Genomic DNA, 18660 nt, shown 5'->3' with positions numbered 1-18660 from the left:
GATGTTCCTCATGCACAGAATCTGGTATTCTCTGCCTCTGAGGAGCTTTTTATGGGATGTGAGTTCTGAACAGGGATGTTGCCTCTAACATCCTTTCCAGTGAAGTGCATAATTTCCTTGTGCCCTAAAGCTTACTAGAAGGCCCCTAAATCTTCTAAAAGCCTCATCAAATGAGACTGGTATTTAGACTGCAGAATGTTGCCACGTGGAGCATCTGTCTAAACTTCCTGTGGTATTTAGGTAATTTGAATATCAAATGCATAACAAAATTTGCATTGGTAATTTAAGAGATTTGCTGTTTTGTATTCCCATTTGGCATTTGAGACACCTGAACTCCTGTACACAGGGAAACACAGGTCTTAGATGGGCTGATCATGTGGCTGTAAGAACTCAATGAGCCATGCTTACAGAGGTACATATGCAGGAGTGTACTGGGGGGGGAAGCACAACCTGTGCTGTATTGGGAAACTGTAGCTCTTAGACTGATGGCACCATATGGCTTGTGAGTCTGTGGCAACAGTACAAGTAGCCTGTCATTGACCAGCAGCCTGATCCTTGGAGTGGGGGGTGTCTTCCATTGGGAGGGTGGGTAGTATCACCTTTTGGTGGAGCCTCACTAAGATTCTTATGTGAGGACTTCTGAGCCCTGCTGCCTTAAAGGAGGAATGAAGAAAGTGCCAGACTTAGAACAAATTACAGGGGGATGATTGAGCTGAAACCCTTTTATGATTCAGTTGATGAGCGAGCACTACTTTAGAGATTCTAGAGCTCCAATGAAAAAAGGCTTTAACAGCTAGGTTCTGTAGGTAGTCTCTCAGCTTCCACTAAAATAGCTGAGTTGTGCATTCACACCTGCCATGATATAGACCCCTAACCTACATGTTTAAAGATGCTGTTGTATACTTGCTGTAAGTTACATGTAGGCCTTGTATAGATAACTGAGTTTCAGACCACTTGACAGTATATTAAAGGCTATCCACAAATTCGTTCTAAAGAGTATTTTCACAGGATGATCAAATATGGATCTTAAGGTTAGAGCTCTTCAAAACAGTTTATGTATGAGTAAAGATGGACCAACATCTATTTAATGAATTTTATACAGTCTGACCAATCTTTATCTTCTGCATGGATACTATATATAATTCCATTTTTACCACATTTCTGTTATGGTTACAAGTGGTATATTACAGATGTTTTTGATCTTAGTATAGACTGTGGGGAACAGGTGTCTACCCTAAAAAACACTCCCCTAAATGCCACTAGTTCATATGTGTTTTTAGCAGTCTCAGCAGCAAAGCCAAAACTGGCTGAACATGGAGACAGTATCTATGACCCCTCCTCACTGGCCATCCTACAAGACCAGCCTGAGGCATAGTGGGGGCAATGCAGGAAAGCTTGTTCTCTTACCTCCAACTAAGATAAAATAAAAATACAACTTTTTCTAAAGTGAGGTGTAGTTTTGAAACCATCTAGAAAAAAAATCTGTCTAAAGGAAATAGCCTGTAAACCTAGATTATTGAACTAGGGTTGGAGCCTCAGAAAGAAGGAAAGAACCACTTAAGCAACAAGGCAGGAGTAAGGAACTGGATGGATGGGTTCATTTAAGTCATTTTTACACAGCTCACTGTGTGGAAGGAAGAAGCATGCCTGAAGAGGGCAAATATTAAGAATAATTATTTAGGTTGGTGCTAGAGGCAGTGAAATGGAAAATAATTTAAACTGTGAGGGAGAAGTGCCCACCCTGAAATATATAGTCTCAGGCAGTTGCTGAAGTAAATCAAAGGGTGGGGGAAGTTAAGCCCTTTGACACTATTATGGATTTGAAATGCAGGAGAGATGGAAGGAGAGTGGGCTACTTCCCTGCCCTGATTGACACAGCTGGGCTTGCATGTGTCAAATGACCCTAAAAGTGAGGACCATAACTCTTTTCACTTATCTATGTTACAGGCATGTCTAAAATTTACAACAAAAATAATCAGTAAAAAGCTGAGAGATGTTTAATGGCAGCCTTGAGGGGTCATGAACAGAGCTACTGGCCTCCTGAGCCCATTCCTATTCTACATGGCTAGATGGGGGCTCTGAATTTTTTCTGTTTAACATGGGGCTAGGATTTGGTAAAGGTAGACACTGATCTATGCTATGAAGAATCCTCCAGCATTTTAAGCTTAAATAATGTTCACCACACACTGGGGGGGGGTTCAGACATTGTGCCCCAGCTTTCGACTTTGGCAGGTTGAAGGGATGGACCATGAGGTCCAGATTTCAACAGTTTGTTCACTGTCTCTAGTAGCAACTTTCAGCTTACTAGCAGTTGTAGAAATAAATCCCAGTGAGCTAGAGCATAGGTCTTTTTCCACCTCTAATTTATCTGAGATGAAAGTTAATTGTATCCAAAAAGTTTTTACAGAAGAACTGAAAACATTGAGGAAAAAAATTGACTAAAGAACAAGGCTTATGGTGCTATGGAGATACTCCATAGATGTAGTGGGAGGCACTTACCCTAGTGCCAGTTTAGTGTAGGCTTTGGGCTACTGAATCAGTCATGGTAAAATAATTAACATTGCTGGTGTTTCCAAACAAGGCTGTATGCACCACACTGGAGCCTCGCTGTCACCATTTTATAGTTACACTAACATTGATTATAATGCCAGGGAAGAAAAATGAGCAGAAGCATTTTTATTCCCAGCAAATTTTAGCATTCAAGAATAGTCATCCTCCAGCACATCAAAGCTGTAAGTAACTTAGTTTTCCTTAAGCACAAGAGTGCAACCCTCAATGGAGTTTACTAAAAGAACCTAAACCTTCAACCTGCTCTCCATTCTGAACTTAGTGAACACTGTAACGCAGTAGGGAGCGGGGTGGATTGACCTGGGAATGTCGTTTAGTTTTACTGGACTGTCTGCATGGGGGATGGGAGAGCAGGGGATGACTTTAGGTGAGGGACGGTACCTGAGCCTGTAACCAGAGCCAGGAGGGGGGTTGGGCCAGGTGCCACCTTCTGCCCGGGAAACTGGACAAAGGGAGAGGAGGAGTCAAGGGGGATCTACTGCACCCCGTGGACAGCGCTTCCTGCAGTAAGTGACTGGGGAGCAGTAAAACGAAGGGGGATTGACAGGGACCAGGCGTGCTGAAGAGTCAGTGAGGGACAGTTTCAGGGGGCAATTAACCCCTGGGAGTGTGAGACCAGCAAGAAGCACTTTTGCAGTAACAGGGTCCCCTGGGGGATTGCAGCAAGTGGTCCCAGGGGCGGAGGAGTCTGCCGCTTGACCCTGGCAGAGAGGTGGTGACCTCGAGAAGGGCTGGCACACTAGGGGTCTTCCTGGAAACGGGAGCGGCGAGCACCCAGGCCTGTGAGTGGCCAGCAGTAAGATGTATGCCAAGTGGCTTAAGAGTGACCTGGTGGAGCTGTGCAAGCAGAGGGGGCTGTGCAGTGGGAGGCTCATCAAAGAACAGCTGATTGCCCAGCTGGAGGAGGGAGATCACTGGAATGAACTGATCCCTGTTTCTGAGGGAAGCAGCCGGGCAGATGCAGCACAGGCACCAGTGTCTGTCCCAGCTGGGAGTGGTCAGCCGGCTGCTGAGGGCTTCCCGAGACCCATCTTTCCTATGCCTAGGGGAAGGATGGGGAGGAGCCCAGCGAATACCAAGGGCACCGTGACACCCCCAGCCAGCAGGGGATCCTCCCGGCAAAGCTCGGCATCCATAGAGCGGAAGCGGCTGGAATGGGGGAGAGAGATAAAACTGAGAGAGCTGGAAACATGAAAAACAGAGGCAGCATGAACTGGAGCTGGCAAGGCTGAGGTAGTAGCTCCAGATGGGGTGATGCCCAACATCTACCTGACCCTGACGGGGGTGGGCGGGACCCCATTCAAGGTGCCTGTAGCGCGGGTACACCTGAAATGGGGGGCCAAGGAGGGCCCCAAGGAAGTGGGGGTGCACCACCATTTGCCCACTGAGATGTTAATGGGGGGGGGACCTGCAGGACTGGCCAAGCAACCACCAGGGTGCCCTGGTTGTGACCCGTAGCCAGAGCCAGCAAGGGGCACTACACCCTGACCTCGGGACGGGTACCTTGCCCGAGGCGCAGGGCCCTACCTCAGAGAGGAGGGAGTACCCAGGGACACGGCTCAGGGAGGCGGCGGCTTCCGACCCAGCTGGTGAGAGGGAGCCGGCCCCCATCCCTGTCCCAGCTGCTGAGTTCCAGGCCGAGTTGCAGAAAGATCCCTCCTTGCAGAAGCTAAGGGACCTAGCCGACATTGGTGCGGTACATACCATGGGGAGAGGTTGACAGGAGAGGTTCCTGTGGGAAAAGGGGTTCCTATACCGAGAACGGGCTCCCCCAGGGAAAATGGAGTTATGGGAGAGCAGGAGGCAGCTGGTGGTCCCCCAGAAGTTTCGCTGCAAGTTACTGTACCTGGCCCATGACATCCCTCTCGCGGGGCACCAGGGAATCCGGCGCACCAGGCAGAGGCTGCTACAGAACTTTTACTGGCCTGGGGTCTTTACTACGGTCCAACAGTATTGCCGATCCTGTGATACCTGTCAGAGGGTGGGGAAGGCCTGGGACAAGGGGAAAGCGGCTTTGAGACCTTTGCCCATCATAGAGGAACCTTTCCAGAAGGTAGCTATGGACATAGTGGGACCTCTCAGTAAGACGATCCGGTCGGGGAAGAAATACATTTTGGTGGTGTAGATTTCGCTACCCGCTACCCTGAGGCAGTGCCCTTAGCTTCCATTGAAGCAGATACTGTGGCGGATGCGCGGCTGACCATTTTCAGCTGAGTGGGGTTCCCCAAGGAAGTCTTGACCGACCAAGGGTCCAACTTCATGTCGTCCCTGCTTCGGTGCTTGTAGGAGAAATGTGGGGTCCAGCACAACTGGGCCTCAGCATACCACTGCCAATCCAACGGGCTGGTGGAGAGGTTCAACAGAACGCTAAAGATGATGCTGAAAACCTTTATGAACCAGCACCCGCAGGACTGGGACAAGTACTTACCTCACCTGCTGTTTGCGTACAGGGAAGTGCCCCAGGAGTCTACTGGGTTTTCGCCTTTCGAACTGTTATACGGCAGGAGGGTAAGGGAGCCCCTAGACCTGATGAGAGACGAATGGGAGGGGAAGGCCACTCCCGATGGAGAGTTGGTGGTGGAGTATGTCCTGACCTTCCGAGAAAGACTGGCTGAGCTCATGGGCCTGGCCAGGGAGAATCTGGCCAGAGCCCAGAGGCAGCAGAAAGTTTGGTATGACCGCATGGCGCGGGCTCACGCCTACGCCACCGGGGATCAGGTGATGGTTCTCATCCCCGTGAGGAAAAACAAACTACAGGCCACCTAGGAAGGTCCCTTCCAGGTTGTCAAGCAGCTAAATGAGGTAAACTATGTGGTGGAGCTGTCTAATGGGGCACATCACCACCGGGTGTACCATGTCATGACAGGAGGAATGTGGTGTTGGCCGTATGTGGACATTGGGAGGAGCAGGGAGATGACCCTTTAGTAGATCTATTCCCTGGGACAAGAGCTGGTTTCCTCCTGGAAACAATTCCCCTCTCTGATTGGCTGACCCCTGCCCAGCAAGCTGAGATCAGAGGGGTTCTGCATCAGTACTGACAGCTGTTTTCCAACCAGCCTGGATGCACTAATTTGACTGTCCACCGGGTGGAGACTGGATCACATTCTCCTATAAGATGCTCCCTCTTGTCACAGGGAAAACTGCTCAGGACCTGGAAAGAGAGGTCAGGGAGATGCTGGCTTTGGGGGTGATCCAGCCGTCTTCCAGCCCTTGGGCCTCGCTGGTGGTGCTGGTCCCCAAAAAGGATGGGTCTATCCGGTTCTGTGTGGACTATAGGAAGCTTAATGCCATCAGTGTATCCGATGCCTACCCCATGTCCAGGCCTGACGAGCTCCTAGACAAGCTGGAAGGCGCTCGGTATCTTACCACCATGGATCTTACAAAGGGCTACTGGTAAGTGCCACTGGATGCAGATGCCAGGCTGAAATCGGCCTTATAGAGCCCCAGAGGGGTGATAGAGTTTCTGACCCTGCCTTTCGGCCTCAAAAGGGTGCCGGCCACCTTCCAGTGCCTGGTGGATCGGCTACTGAGGGGGATGGAGAGTTTTGCTGTGGCGTACGTTGATGACATCTGTGTCTTTAGCCAGACCTGGGAGGACCACGTGTCGCAGGTTAGACAAGTGCTGGACTGACTCCAGGAGCTGAGAAGTGCAAGGTGGGGATGGCTGAAGTATCCTACCTGGGCCATTGGGTGGGGAGCAGCTGCCTAAAGCCGGAACCAGCCAAAGTGGAGGTGATCAGAGACTGGCCTGCTCCACAAACCAAAAGCATGGCCAAGCCTTTATTGGGATGGTGGGGTACTATCGAAGGTTCGTACCCCACTTTAGCGCCATAGCTGCCCCCATCACTGAGCTGTGCAAGAAGGGGAAGCCAGACAAGGTGGGCTGGACCGAGGAGTGCCAGGAGGCTCTCTGGGCGCTGAAGGAGGCTCTGGTCAGTGGCCCAGTTCTGGCAAACCCAGACTTTGACAAGTCCTTTGAGGCGTCGGTGAACACCATAGACACAGGACTAGGGGCGGTGTTAATGCAGGATGATGAAAAGGGGGAGAGATACCCCATCGTCTACCTGAGCAAGAAGTTGCTACCCCGGGAGCAAAACTACGTGGCCATCGAGAAGGAATGCCTGGCCATGGTGTGGGCCCTTAAGAAACTAGAGCCATATCTGTTTGGGCAACACTTCACTGTGTACACCGACCACTCTCCCCTGACCTGGCTGCACCCGATCAATGCCAATGCCAAGCTCCTGAGGTAGAGCCTGCTCCTGCAGGATTATGACATGGACGTGGTCCATGTGAAGGGAAGTGCTAACATGATAGCGGATACGTTGACCTGAACTTCCCCAGGTCACGGGTCAGAGTGACCCTGCTCAGTTCAGTCTTGAAGGGGGGAGAGATGTGACTCAGTAGGGAGCGGGGTGGCTTGACCTGGGAATGTCGTTTAGTTTTACTGGACTGTCTGCATGGGAGATGGGAGAGCAGGGGAATGACTTTAAGTGGGGGATGGTACCTGAGCCTCTAACCTGAGCCAGGAGGGGGGTTGGGCCAGGTGACACCGTCTACCTGGGAAACTGGACAAAGGGAGAGGAGGAGTCAAGGAGGGGGGAGAGCCTGTGGGAGGGTGTTTTTGGTTTCAGTTTTGGGCTGGCTGGGAAGAGGCAGGGAACCCTAAGGCTGGGGTCCAAGATCCTTGCCCCCCAGAGGGACCTGGCTGAGGGGTCCTGGTTGTACCTACAAGCTCTGCTTGAGACTGTGTTCCTGTCATCTAATAAACCTTCTGTTTTATGGGCTGGCTGAGAGTCATGGTGAATCGCAGGAAGTGGGGGATGCGGGCCCTGACTCCCCCGCACTCTGTGACAACACATAAAGAGATGAAATGATTTTACATTGTGGCCACTCATTAAGTAGGTATATCTCCATATATTATCTCATAGAACTGGAAGGGACCTTGAAAGGTCATCGAGTCCAGTCCCCTGCATTCACTAGCAAGACCAACTTTTGCCCCAGATCCCTAAATGGCCCCCTCAAGGATTGAACTCACAACCCTGGGTTTAGTGGGCCAATGCTCAAACCACTGAGCTATCCCTCCCCCCCCAATGTTAAGTATTCTTACAACTCTTCCACTATGGAAATCCATGGGGCCACCCAGATGGGGGGGTAAGTGGGGCAATTTGCCCTGGGCCTCGCAGGGGCCCCCACGAGAATGTCGGAGGCTACCCCCCCTGCCTTCGCCTCGCCTTCCCCTATCCGCCGACACCTCAGCACGCTGCGTCCCTGGACTGCGCTGCAGCGGCGTGGCTCGGGCAGGGCCGGAGGTCCTCCTGCTCAGAGCCGCGTGGTAAGGGGGCGGGGCTGCGAGCTCCAGCGGGCCGAGCGGCAGGAGCTCCTGGACGCGGCTCGCTGAGGCTCTGGGAGAGGGAATAAGCAGCATCGTAAGCCTCTCTGAGCCGGGCACCCCCCCGACTCCATTACCCCCACAGCCCTGACCCTCAGCTCTGAGCCCAGCCCCTCTGAACCGGACACCCTCCCGATACCTCCCCCCACAGCCCTGACCCCCAGCTCTGAGCCCAGCCCCTCTGAGCCAGGCACCCCCCTGACTCCATACCCCCGCCGCCCTGACCCCCACTTCCAAGCCCAGCCCCTCTGAACCGGACACTCCCCCCGACCCCATCCCCCCCCTTCCCTGACCCCCACTTCTGAGCCCAACCCCTCTGAACCGGGGACACATACCCCAACAGCCCTGACCCCTAGCTCTGAGCCCAGCCCCTCTGAGCCAGGCACCCCCAGACCCCATCCCCCTACAGCCCTGACCCCCACTTCTGAGCCCAGCCCCTCTGAACCGGACACCCCCACACACACAGCCCTGACCCCCAGCTCTGAGCCCAGCTCCTCTGAGCCAGGCACCCCCCAGACTCCATCCTCCACCACCTTGACCCCCAGCTCTGAGCCCGAACCCATCCCCCGCCACCCTAACCCCCAGCTCTGAGCCCAGCCCCTCTGAGCTGGGCACCCCCCGACCCAGAGCAATAACAAGGATGGAGCAGCTAGTGAGCAGCCTGTACAGGACTTACTTACATACCTAAATTTGGCTCAAGGCTGGGATATGGGAGCTAAAGCATGCCAGGGTAAGTGCTTTGACCTACAGCTGATTTCAGTACGTTTGTAATTACAACTATTCTTCTTTCAGTCATGCAGCTCTGTGAGAAAATGTTTATTTGAATCTCACAAGATCTGTCTACAGTAGGTGAAAACAGTTGTGATCAACTGGTCCGTGTGAACTGGTGCTTAAAAAACTCCTAATTGCAAGTGTTGAGGGGTCAAAACTGAAATAAAAAAAGTGTGGTTGAGTCATGGCAGAAGCAGTGCAGAACAGGATTTTGTTTTGCCTACTAAGCAGAAAGAAGGGCTAGCAGCAGGGATATACAGGCACAGAAACACTCTGTATAGCTGCACCAAAAATTAGGGCAGTAATAAGATTGAAACAGTTACTTACTGACACTCCTGGTGGTTCCTTATCTTCCTTGGGAAGGACTGTCCTCTTTATACAAAGCTCTGTCAACCATGATTGGCCCTGAACCCCTTTGGGACTGGTACTCTCTGTCTTTCCAACAGCTTACCCAGTAAAGTCCCCCAGTCATATTGAACAAACCAGTCACCTCCCCACATTTCCCAAAGTGGTCTGACAGATGGGAGCTGCAAGGAACAGCTCTCCCAGTGGTCCAGTTTGGAACTACACCTTCCATTGCACCTTTCTGTTTGAACACCACACACATGGATCGTTCATTACACTCTGCTTAAACAATCACCGCAACTGGAAATATGGCACAGCTGTGCCTCAGCTATAGAGTATCTCTTGGTTTGATGGAACATTATCTGGCACATTAAACATACAGGCTATTTGTGTTGTGTTAGTCTGCCTACTGTGAAAGGCAAGCAGTGGGGAAGGCAAGGTATGCAGCTGTAGGAAACTAACTTTATCTGTGCTGTTGCACCAAGTTGCAGCTCTAGAACTGGCTGGAGGGCAGAGTTCAAGCTTTGAGAGGTAGGAGTTAGCGGAGTGGCAGCTGAGACTGACTCCAGACTGTACGTTCTTCAGGAAGGACCATGTCTCATGCCATGTCTATATAGCACCAAGGCAGTGGGACCCTGGTCCCGATAGAAGCCTTTCAGAGTGGAATTCAAGGGCAACTTGTAATGTCACACTGTGCTTACTCGAGACCTTGGTTTGTTGTTATTGCCTTGTTTGTTTTGCTGAGCCAATTAAAGTTATTTAGTTTTACTGAAGGAGCATGTTTTGGCTTAGTTAGTACCTGGAGACATTAGAAACAGATGTAACATACACAAGCCCAGACCAGCTCAAACATGACGGAGTCAGACAGGTTAGTGATGGGCGATCACTCGTTACCGAGTATGATCATCTTCCATGGGAGTTATGGGTCCTCAGGTGGCTAATAAGGCCAATCCTTGAACCACAAGTTCTATTACAATGAGGGCAGATGTTTTCAGGCTCAGCAGGAGGCTGTTGATCATGACTGGAAGCCAGCCTCTCCTTCCGCCTGCACCTCTTGTCCTCTTCAGCTTGTTGGCGAGCAAGTTCAAAATGCAGGGGACCATCACGTAGGACTTCACTCCATTTTACGCGATCCTGGGCAAGTGTCTCCCAAGTGTCAATGTCAATATTGCACTTTTTTAGGTTGTCCTTCAGCAAGTCCTTATAACACTTCCATTGTTCACCCACGTTATGGCTTCCCACCCTTGTCCACCCTTCTTTCAGCTGAGAGAACAGGACCTGTTTTGGGAGGCGATGGTCTGGCATCCGGACAATGTGACCAGTCCAACGGAATTGCTGACGGATGATCATTGCCTTGATACTGGTGGTCTTTGCCTCTTCTGGAACACTAATATTGGTGCACCTGTCTTCCCATTTGGTCTTCAGAATCTTACGAAGGCAGCGTTGATGGTGCCTCTCAAGGACTTTCAAGTGATGTCTATAGGTTGTCCAAGATTTGGACCCATACAACAGTGTTGGGAGAATAACGGCTTGATAAACAAGAAGCTTGGTGTCTGTTTGAATGTTGTGATCTTCAAAAACCCAGTGCCGTAAATGAGAAAAAGCTACACTGGCACAGCTGAGGCGATGTTGAATTTCTGCATCAATATCTGCCTTGAATGAAAGATGACTTCCAAGGTAGAGGAAATAATCGACATTCTCCAGTGCCACTCCATTGATTTTGATAGATGGGGCATGTAATACCTCATTTGGAGAGGGCTGATAGAGCACTTTAGTCTTCTTGATATTAAGTGTGAAACCAAGACATGCGTAAGCATCGGCAAACACATTCAAGATAGTTGAAGATCTTTCTTAGAGTGGGCAAAGATTGTGTTGTCATCAGCATACTGAAGTTCCACAATAGATGTTGTGGAGATCTTACTCTTGGCTTCCAGCCTGCTAAGCCTGAACAGCTTTCTGTCCATTCTGTAAATGATTTCAATGCCAGCTGCAAACTTCCCAGCAATTAGGTAAAGAATGATGGCAATAAAAACCGCAAACATGATTGGAGCGATGATACAGCCCTGTTTGATTGCTATTTGTACTTTGAAAGGTTCACTCTTGGAGCCAGTGCTGCTCAGAACAGTCGCTTTCATGTTATCATGAATCAATTGTAGGACATTGATGTATTTATCAGGACATCCAATCTTAGAAAGTACAGTCCAGAGGGCACGGTGATTCACTGCAATGGCTAGGAGGGAGATACCACAATAATTTCCACAATCCACTTTATCCCCTTTCTTGAAGAGGGTGACAATCAGGGCATCCCTCATTTCACTGGGTATCTCCTCCTTTATCCAGATTTTAAGGATAAGCAGGTAAAGCTGCCAAATTAGCTCTGGTCCACCATCTTTAAAGATTTCAGTGGGGATCCCATCTAGACCTGCTGCCTTGTTGTTCTTCATCTGCTTGGTGGCATTGTGTACCTCATACAAATTGGGAGGGTCTCAGAGCTCATCCCTAAATGGTTGTTGAGGGATTTGCTCTAGGACTTCATGTGCAACCATAGAATTATGGGTTTCAGAGTAGCAGCCGTGTTAGTCTGTATCCGCAAAAAGAACAGGAGTACTTGTGGCACCTTAGAGACTAACACATTTATTTGAGCATAAGCTTTCGTGGGCTTGCATCCAAAGAAGTGGGCTGTAGCCCACGAAAGCTTATGCTCAAATAAATTTGTTAGTCTCTAAGGTGCCACAAGTACTCCTGTTTATTTCATAGAATTATGGTTAAGGGGTCTTCAAGATGTTCTTTCCAGCAAGAATTGATCACTTAAAATGGAGTGAAGTCCTACGTGATGGTCCCCTGCATTTTGAACTTGCTTTAAAAGAAGTCTCACACCAGCATCTTCCAGTTTTTGGGAAAATAACATTTGCACAAGTCAAAAGTCTGGTGGCGATCGGCGAGTGGCGATGGGAACAGGACAGTGAAATCCAGAAGTTCCTAGTCACAGACCGACACACCAGGAGGTGTGTGTGTGATACAGTCGTCTTGCTCGAGGATTGAGGTGGGTCAAGCATCTCGGCAGCTGCACCCATGACTGAGCAGTCCTTTTTAGGATCCACTCTGCTCACCCCACATCGGGAAGGGGTTAGAAAAGGTACTCTAAAAATAGTCTTGCCTCTGTTTTTTTCTGGCTGGAGAGCCGCATCCAGCAGGATCACCACCTCAGAGGTCGAATATATAAGAAACTTTTCAACGTTGGAACTTGGAACATATGTACCCTGATGGACAACTCAAACAGCAACTGACCAGAGCGACGTACAGTCATTATTGCTCGTGAATTGAGTCGGTTTAACATCGATATTGCTGCTTTGTCCGAAACTAGAAGAGCTGATGAAGGTGAGGGAGGAGAAAGGAGGATACACCTACTTCTGGAAGGGAAAATCTATAGATGAACCCCGATTCCATGGAATGGGCTTTGCTATAAAGAACAAGCTCGTAAGGTGCCTCTCTGAAGTACCAGTTGGCTTCAATGAGTGGTTTATGACACTCTGATTGAGGCTCACCAAAAATCAACAGGCAACTATTTGTGAGCGCCTATGCACCAACACTGGATGCCAATAAGAATGTAAAGGAAGATTTTTATTCTCAGCTGGAAACCATTTTATCGGAGACCCCTACAGAAGACAAGATTATTATCTTTCTGGGGGATTTCAATGTACGTGTTGGACGAGACTCAGACCTGTGGAAAGGAACAATCGGGAAAGAAGGAGTTGGCAAAAGCAATTCAAATGGAATTCTGCTCCTGACCAAGTGTGCTGACCGTGAACTTATTATTACGAACACTCTTTTCCAACAAAAGGAAAAGTTCAAAACATCTCGGAGACAGCCACGGTCAAAGCACTGGCATCTCCTCGACTACGACATAGTTCGTGCCCAAGATCGTAGTGACATACTTCTCACAAGAGCAATGACAAGATCTTCAAACTATCTTGAATGTGTTTGCCAATGCCTACGCATGTCTTGGTTTCACTCTTAATATCAAGAAAACTAAAGTGCTTTATCAGCCCTCTCCAAATGAGGTATTACATGCCCCATCTATCAAAATTAATTGAGTGGCACTGGAGAATGTCAATCATTTCCTCTAGCTTGGCTCATTAGCTCTGACCCCCCCACTTGGTAAGGCAACTCCCATCTTTTCATATGCTGTGTAGTTATAGCTCCCTACTGTATGTTCCACTCCATGCATCTGATGAAGTGGGTTTTAGCCTACGAAAGCTTATGCCCAAATACATTTGGTAGTCTCTAAGGTGCCACAACTCCTTGTTGTTTCTACCTTTGCAAGTCATCTTTCATCCTATAATATGCTCTAGTTCAAACAGGAATTATTTTTTCGGAAGTTCTATGGTTTGTGTTATACAGGAGATCAGACTGGATAATCAGAGTGGTCCTTTCTGGCCTTAGAATCTATTAATTGTTGCTTAAAAGAGAATTAACCCTTAAGGTGCTGGACTCATTAAATTGTGCAAAGCCTATATCTAACAAAAGTGTTGTTTATTTAAATTGCCCAGTTAAAAAACACAATTAGGACTAATCTAATGAGTGTAAAGTACATGTGGGAGTGCTAAACTACAGTGTGGGACCAGGGCGTGGATTTTGCCATCTGATTGATTTGTATGTGCAGGCTCCTGTGCTGATGCAGATTACTGGAATGGGGCCGCAGTCAGCCCACATCATGTCATTTAATTTGGTCATTATTAGCCTCTCTCTTTTCTAATCTACTGAGTATTCAGTAGATGTCAGATTTTCATATGATCATTTTATAAATTTAATTTTTACTGTCCCCTAATTTGGCTTTTTTTACATATGAATTTTTTTTCTCTTTGGAACAATTAGATAAGGGGCCATTCTGCTCTGTTACACCAGTTACATCAGCATAACTGAGAGTGGAATTTAGCCCAACATGCCATATGCTGCAATAGGACCAGAAGGGATGTACCTTTTTACCCACGACACCCTGCTGAAGTCAATGGCATCCCATATGGTCACAAGGTTCGCCCACATGGACCTGATGGCAGGATAAGATTTTCCCCCCCCCCCACTCTTGATTACCTGGCAACCGCAGGTTACAGCTGCTTGGTTAGTACTGTCAAGAACAAATAAAACTAAAAACCTTAAAATGTAAACGGTAAGAGTTCCCATTCAAAGCAGCAAGAACTGGCCGGGCTCCCCAGCCTTACAAAACTCCCATGAAAATGTATCAGTCCGGCTGCAAATTCTAGTCTCCCACCCATTATTATGACCAGAATGGAAAAGACGTGCATGCTGGGATTTGTAGTCATTCTCTTCGGCTCTGTCGTGCGCATCTGGGCTCTGCGGACTACACTTCCCAGGCCGCCCCGCAGCGGGGGGCGGGGGAGGGAGGTGGTTACAGGGCGGTGCGGTGGGTGCGGCTGGCTCAGTAGTACTAGGCGGTGGCTCAGCCGCAGGTGCAGGTTGTGGGCTGTGTCTGGCTGTCTCGGGATGTCGGATGGGGGTCCCGGCGGGGGCGGCGAGGAGGGCGGCCTGGAGGTGCCCGGCTCGGCGGTGCAGAATGTGGCCGATGTCTCGGTGCTGCAGAAGCACCTGCGCAAGCTGGTGCCGCTGCTGCTGGAGGACGGCGGGGAGGTCCCGGTAGCGCTGGAGGCGGCGCTGGAGGAGAAGGGGGCCCTGGAGCAGATGCGCAAGTTCCTCTCCGACCCGCAGGTGCACACGGTGCTGGTGGAGCGATCCACGCTCAAGGGTGAGAGCCGGGCCGGGCGCCGAGCCGCTGCGGGGGGGAGGAGGGGCCGGGGTGGGGTTGGGTTGAGCGGAGCCTCCCCCCGCTGCAGATGGTAGCTGGTGACAGTTGCTGCTTTGTGCGGCGCGGTGACCTTTGTTCCCCCGCTCCCTGTGACAGGCCTGGGCGAGTCTGTGACCCCCCCCCCACCCACACACAGAGTGAGCGGCGGGCCTGTGACTCCCCCCATATACACATACACACAGTGGGGGTGGGTCTGTGATCCCCCTGTATTCCCACCCCGTCCCCCCAGGGGAGATGCTGACCCCACATGCACAGTGTGGTGTACCCTGTAACACCCTATTGCAACTGGAAGAGGGGAGACAGCCCCATCAACAATTCCCTAACTGATTCCCCCAAGGATTGGAACTGGCTCCCCCTATTACCTCTTGAATTGCAATAGAGAGAAGAAGGGATGCTGTAACCCACCCAGCAACACCCCTGTCCATTCCCACAGGGAGGGAATGAACTATAACCTTGGTCCTGAAAGCTAACCCAAAACCTATACAGAGAGGCTACTAATATGTCCGTGCTGTGGGACAAAAAATTGCCAGAAATTGGTACTTCAGTTTTAAATTACCGAGATCAAGAAATCAGCATTGGTCTTTGAAAAAAGACATTTATGTATACTGCCTTATATGAACTGTGGCTGAAATCAAAGTCAAGGTGATAAAACATTCCCATGAGTTATGCCAGGGGTGGCCAACCTGAGAAGGAGCCAGAATTTACCAATGTACAGTGTCAAAGACCACAGTAATACGTCAGCAGCCCCCCATCAGCTCCCCCCCCCTTGCATTCCCAGTGCCTCCTGCCCACTAGTAGCCCCGCCGGTCAGCGCTTCCCCCTCCCTCCCAATCAGCTGTTTCGTGGTGTGCAGGAGGCTCTGGGGGGAGAGGGAGGAGCGAGGGCACGGCAGGCGCAGGGGGCGGGAAGGGGTGGAGTGGGGGCAGGGCCTGTGGCAGAGCCACGGGTTAAGCAGTGAGCACCCCCTGGCACATTAGAAAGTTGGCACATATAGCTCCAGCCCTGGAGTTGGTGCCTATACAAGGAGCCGCATGTGGCTCTGAAACCACAGGTTGGCCACCCCTGCGCTATGCATTTATTTTTTTGTCAAGTTTCTATCTTGGCTTTGCAGCACTGGAGTGCTTGGAAGCCTTGAACTTGGACCTCCTTCACATCAGCATCTGACTTTATTGCTGTGTTGTGCCACGTATCACCCCAAAGCTCTTTATAAAGTAATATGTAGATGCTGGCTCAAAGGTCTTATGTACGTAAATACAACAGCAGTTGTGCCTGGTACCTGGCTTGAAAAGATAAGGACATGATGTTAGGATTTTTCGTTGCTCAATTTGAGAAGTATCAAAGGATCATTCGTTTCTATGTGGCTAGTTCACAGATGCAGGCAGAAGGAATCTCCCTATAATTTCATCTGAAGGACTGCACCTGCCACTGTGTTGCAAATAGGGTGACCAGATGTCCCGATTTTATAGGGACGGTCCCGATTTTTGGGTCTGTTTCTTATATAGGCTCCTATTACCCCCTACCTGCGTCCCGATTTTTCACACTTGCTGTCTGGTCACCCTAGTTGCAAAGTACTGCAGTGCAGTTTAAACAGTGGGTATGAGCCAGTGCTGTTGAAGGACTTGGATGTGTGATGTTATAGCCTAGAGGCAAGAATGCTTAGCAACTGAGCTATATTAACACCACTAAAAAGAACAAGGAGAACTTGTGGCACCTTAGAGACTAACAAATTCAGTTAAAATTGAATAAATGTTTCAAAACCTGGCTTGTGTACTTTTCTATGTTAGATATTTACATTATTCTTCCCTCCCCCCCCTAGCATCTAGTAACTTTTTATGGGTGAATTGCTCGTAGGGACGAATATAAACTACATTAGTTTCAGATATGGGGATGTAATAACAGATATCAAATCCTTGATAGTTAATTAGGATTTCTAGCCCCCAATCACCCCAACTATAGCAAAAAAGCTTTGGAGAAGTGGGGTGAGAGTGGGAAGTCAAAGTCCTTAAACGCACGCGCGCGCACACACACACACAAAATAAGCCAATTGTGCTTGAACTCCAGTTGCCCCATTTATGAGACACATGAAGTACGTCTACACTGTAATGCAATCTGCGGCACAGTCTCAGAGCCCAAGTCATTTGGCTTGGGCTGCTGGACTAAAAATAGCAGTGTAAATGTTCATCTCAGGTAGGAGACTGGACTCTGGTACCCACACCCCTCACAAGGCCTGTGCTCTAATGTCTACACTGCAATTTTAGCCCCCTCAGCCCAAGCCCCACAAGTCTGAATCAGCTGATGGGCACCAGCCACAGCTGTTCAGTGAGTTATTTTATTGCAGTGTAGATGTACCCCTAGTGCACTTGGTCCCCAGTCTACCCAAGCATGTTCAAATATTGCAGGCACAGACTATTTTTTCATCTTACGTCTAAGGGAAAGTGCTCTGAGAGCAGTTTGCGAACATTTTGGTATTACTCATTCCTTTCTGTGATGGATACACTTCCTCACTCCTGACAGGATAAGTGTTTTTTGAGGACATTGCTCTACCTAAACTTCACCCAACAAATATGCCTTGGGCCAAATGCCAAGAGGCTGATTCTGCAAACCCTGGTAAAAACAAATTGCCGTTTCATGATACTTCTAGCAGTAGTAAGTTAATTGGATGTTAAATTCAGCACCACAAAATCTTGAATGGGCAAAATAGCTCACTTTAACTTCCTGGGTTTTATTTAACATGGTAAAAACAGCAAATGATTCCAGCAGTTATATAACTGTAAACGGTTCCAAAAGATTGCTTATGACATTCTTGCTGTATATAATTATTGGACCCCAGCCCAGGGAAACTCTCTCTCCGTTTCCCACTGTTCCTAATGTTCAGCTGAAGCAATTCTAGAAGTTCTACTTCATGTTAAGTGTAGACAGTATCAACTGGCCAGACCTTTTTAAGCACCATGGTGAAGACCTCCAAATCCAAACTACGTAGTGCTTAAAACGGTATGGTGGGCTGCCCAAGTAAAGGCGTGAACACCAGTTTACCTGAACCGGTGTTAATGTCAATGTGGGAATCTTTGTAGAAAAATTCCATGGCCTCCATGACTAGCCTGGGGTGATTCTTAACAATTTTCTTGACAAAGTCACAGCCTGAAGTGTGTGCGTGTTGCACGCAACATGGTCAGATGTTATACTGGCATACTCAAGGGCGAGGTTAGTTTACTTCAGACTAATGACTAACATGTAAACATTAATTTTAGTAGTCATCTCCTTTTAATAGCTTGTGACAGTTGGCAACTGTCTTTGACTTAAGTGACTTGCATTCTGTAAATCCTACTGGTACCTCTTTCACTAGAGACTATGAGCACACATGTGCAGTAAGGGAAACTTATGGAACTGTTTTGGAATAACTGACTCAAATGCACTATTGAGTGCTGGTCTTAAATGTGTTCATGTTTCCTATCTTGTTATGTCATTACATAAACCGGCAGCTGTCTTTTGATTTTGAGATCTCAATCCACTCTCTACTCACACCTCTCCCTTTGCTACCCTTTACATTAGCACACTATCCAGTCCAGCCTCTTCCTAGATGCCCTAGGAAGATATTTGCATTACTTGCAATAAAATTTCTGATCTGGTTTGTAATAACTAGTGTGTGAAGCTTTGACTGTCATGTTCCCTTGTAGCCCCAACACCTGTCAAGAGACACAACAGGCTGAGGCCTGGTCTACATGTCTCTGAAATATATGGAGTGTCTGGATCAGGAATAGGTTTGATC

The 18660-nt window shown here is 49.0% G+C and overlaps 1 protein-coding gene across 1 annotated transcript in view; it reads left to right on the top strand.

Moving 5' to 3' along the window:
* Window positions 1-14575: 14575 nt before the first annotated feature.
* The window catches only part of LOC135877485 (cytoplasmic dynein 1 heavy chain 1-like), an 88784-nt gene continuing 84699 nt past the window's right edge, over window positions 14576-18660 (top strand). Inside the window, exon 1 of the mRNA XM_065402926.1 lies at window positions 14576-14834. Within this exon, the coding sequence (XP_065258998.1) occupies window positions 14576-14834 (259 nt within the window). The remainder of the gene's footprint in view (window positions 14835-18660) is intronic.

This window comes from Emys orbicularis, chromosome 4 (assembly GCF_028017835.1).
Source record: "Emys orbicularis isolate rEmyOrb1 chromosome 4, rEmyOrb1.hap1, whole genome shotgun sequence".
NCBI classification, from domain to species: Eukaryota; Metazoa; Chordata; order Testudines; family Emydidae; genus Emys; species Emys orbicularis.
The sequence above is the reverse complement of the archived record's forward strand: the minus strand, read 5'-3'. Positions and strand labels throughout refer to the sequence as shown.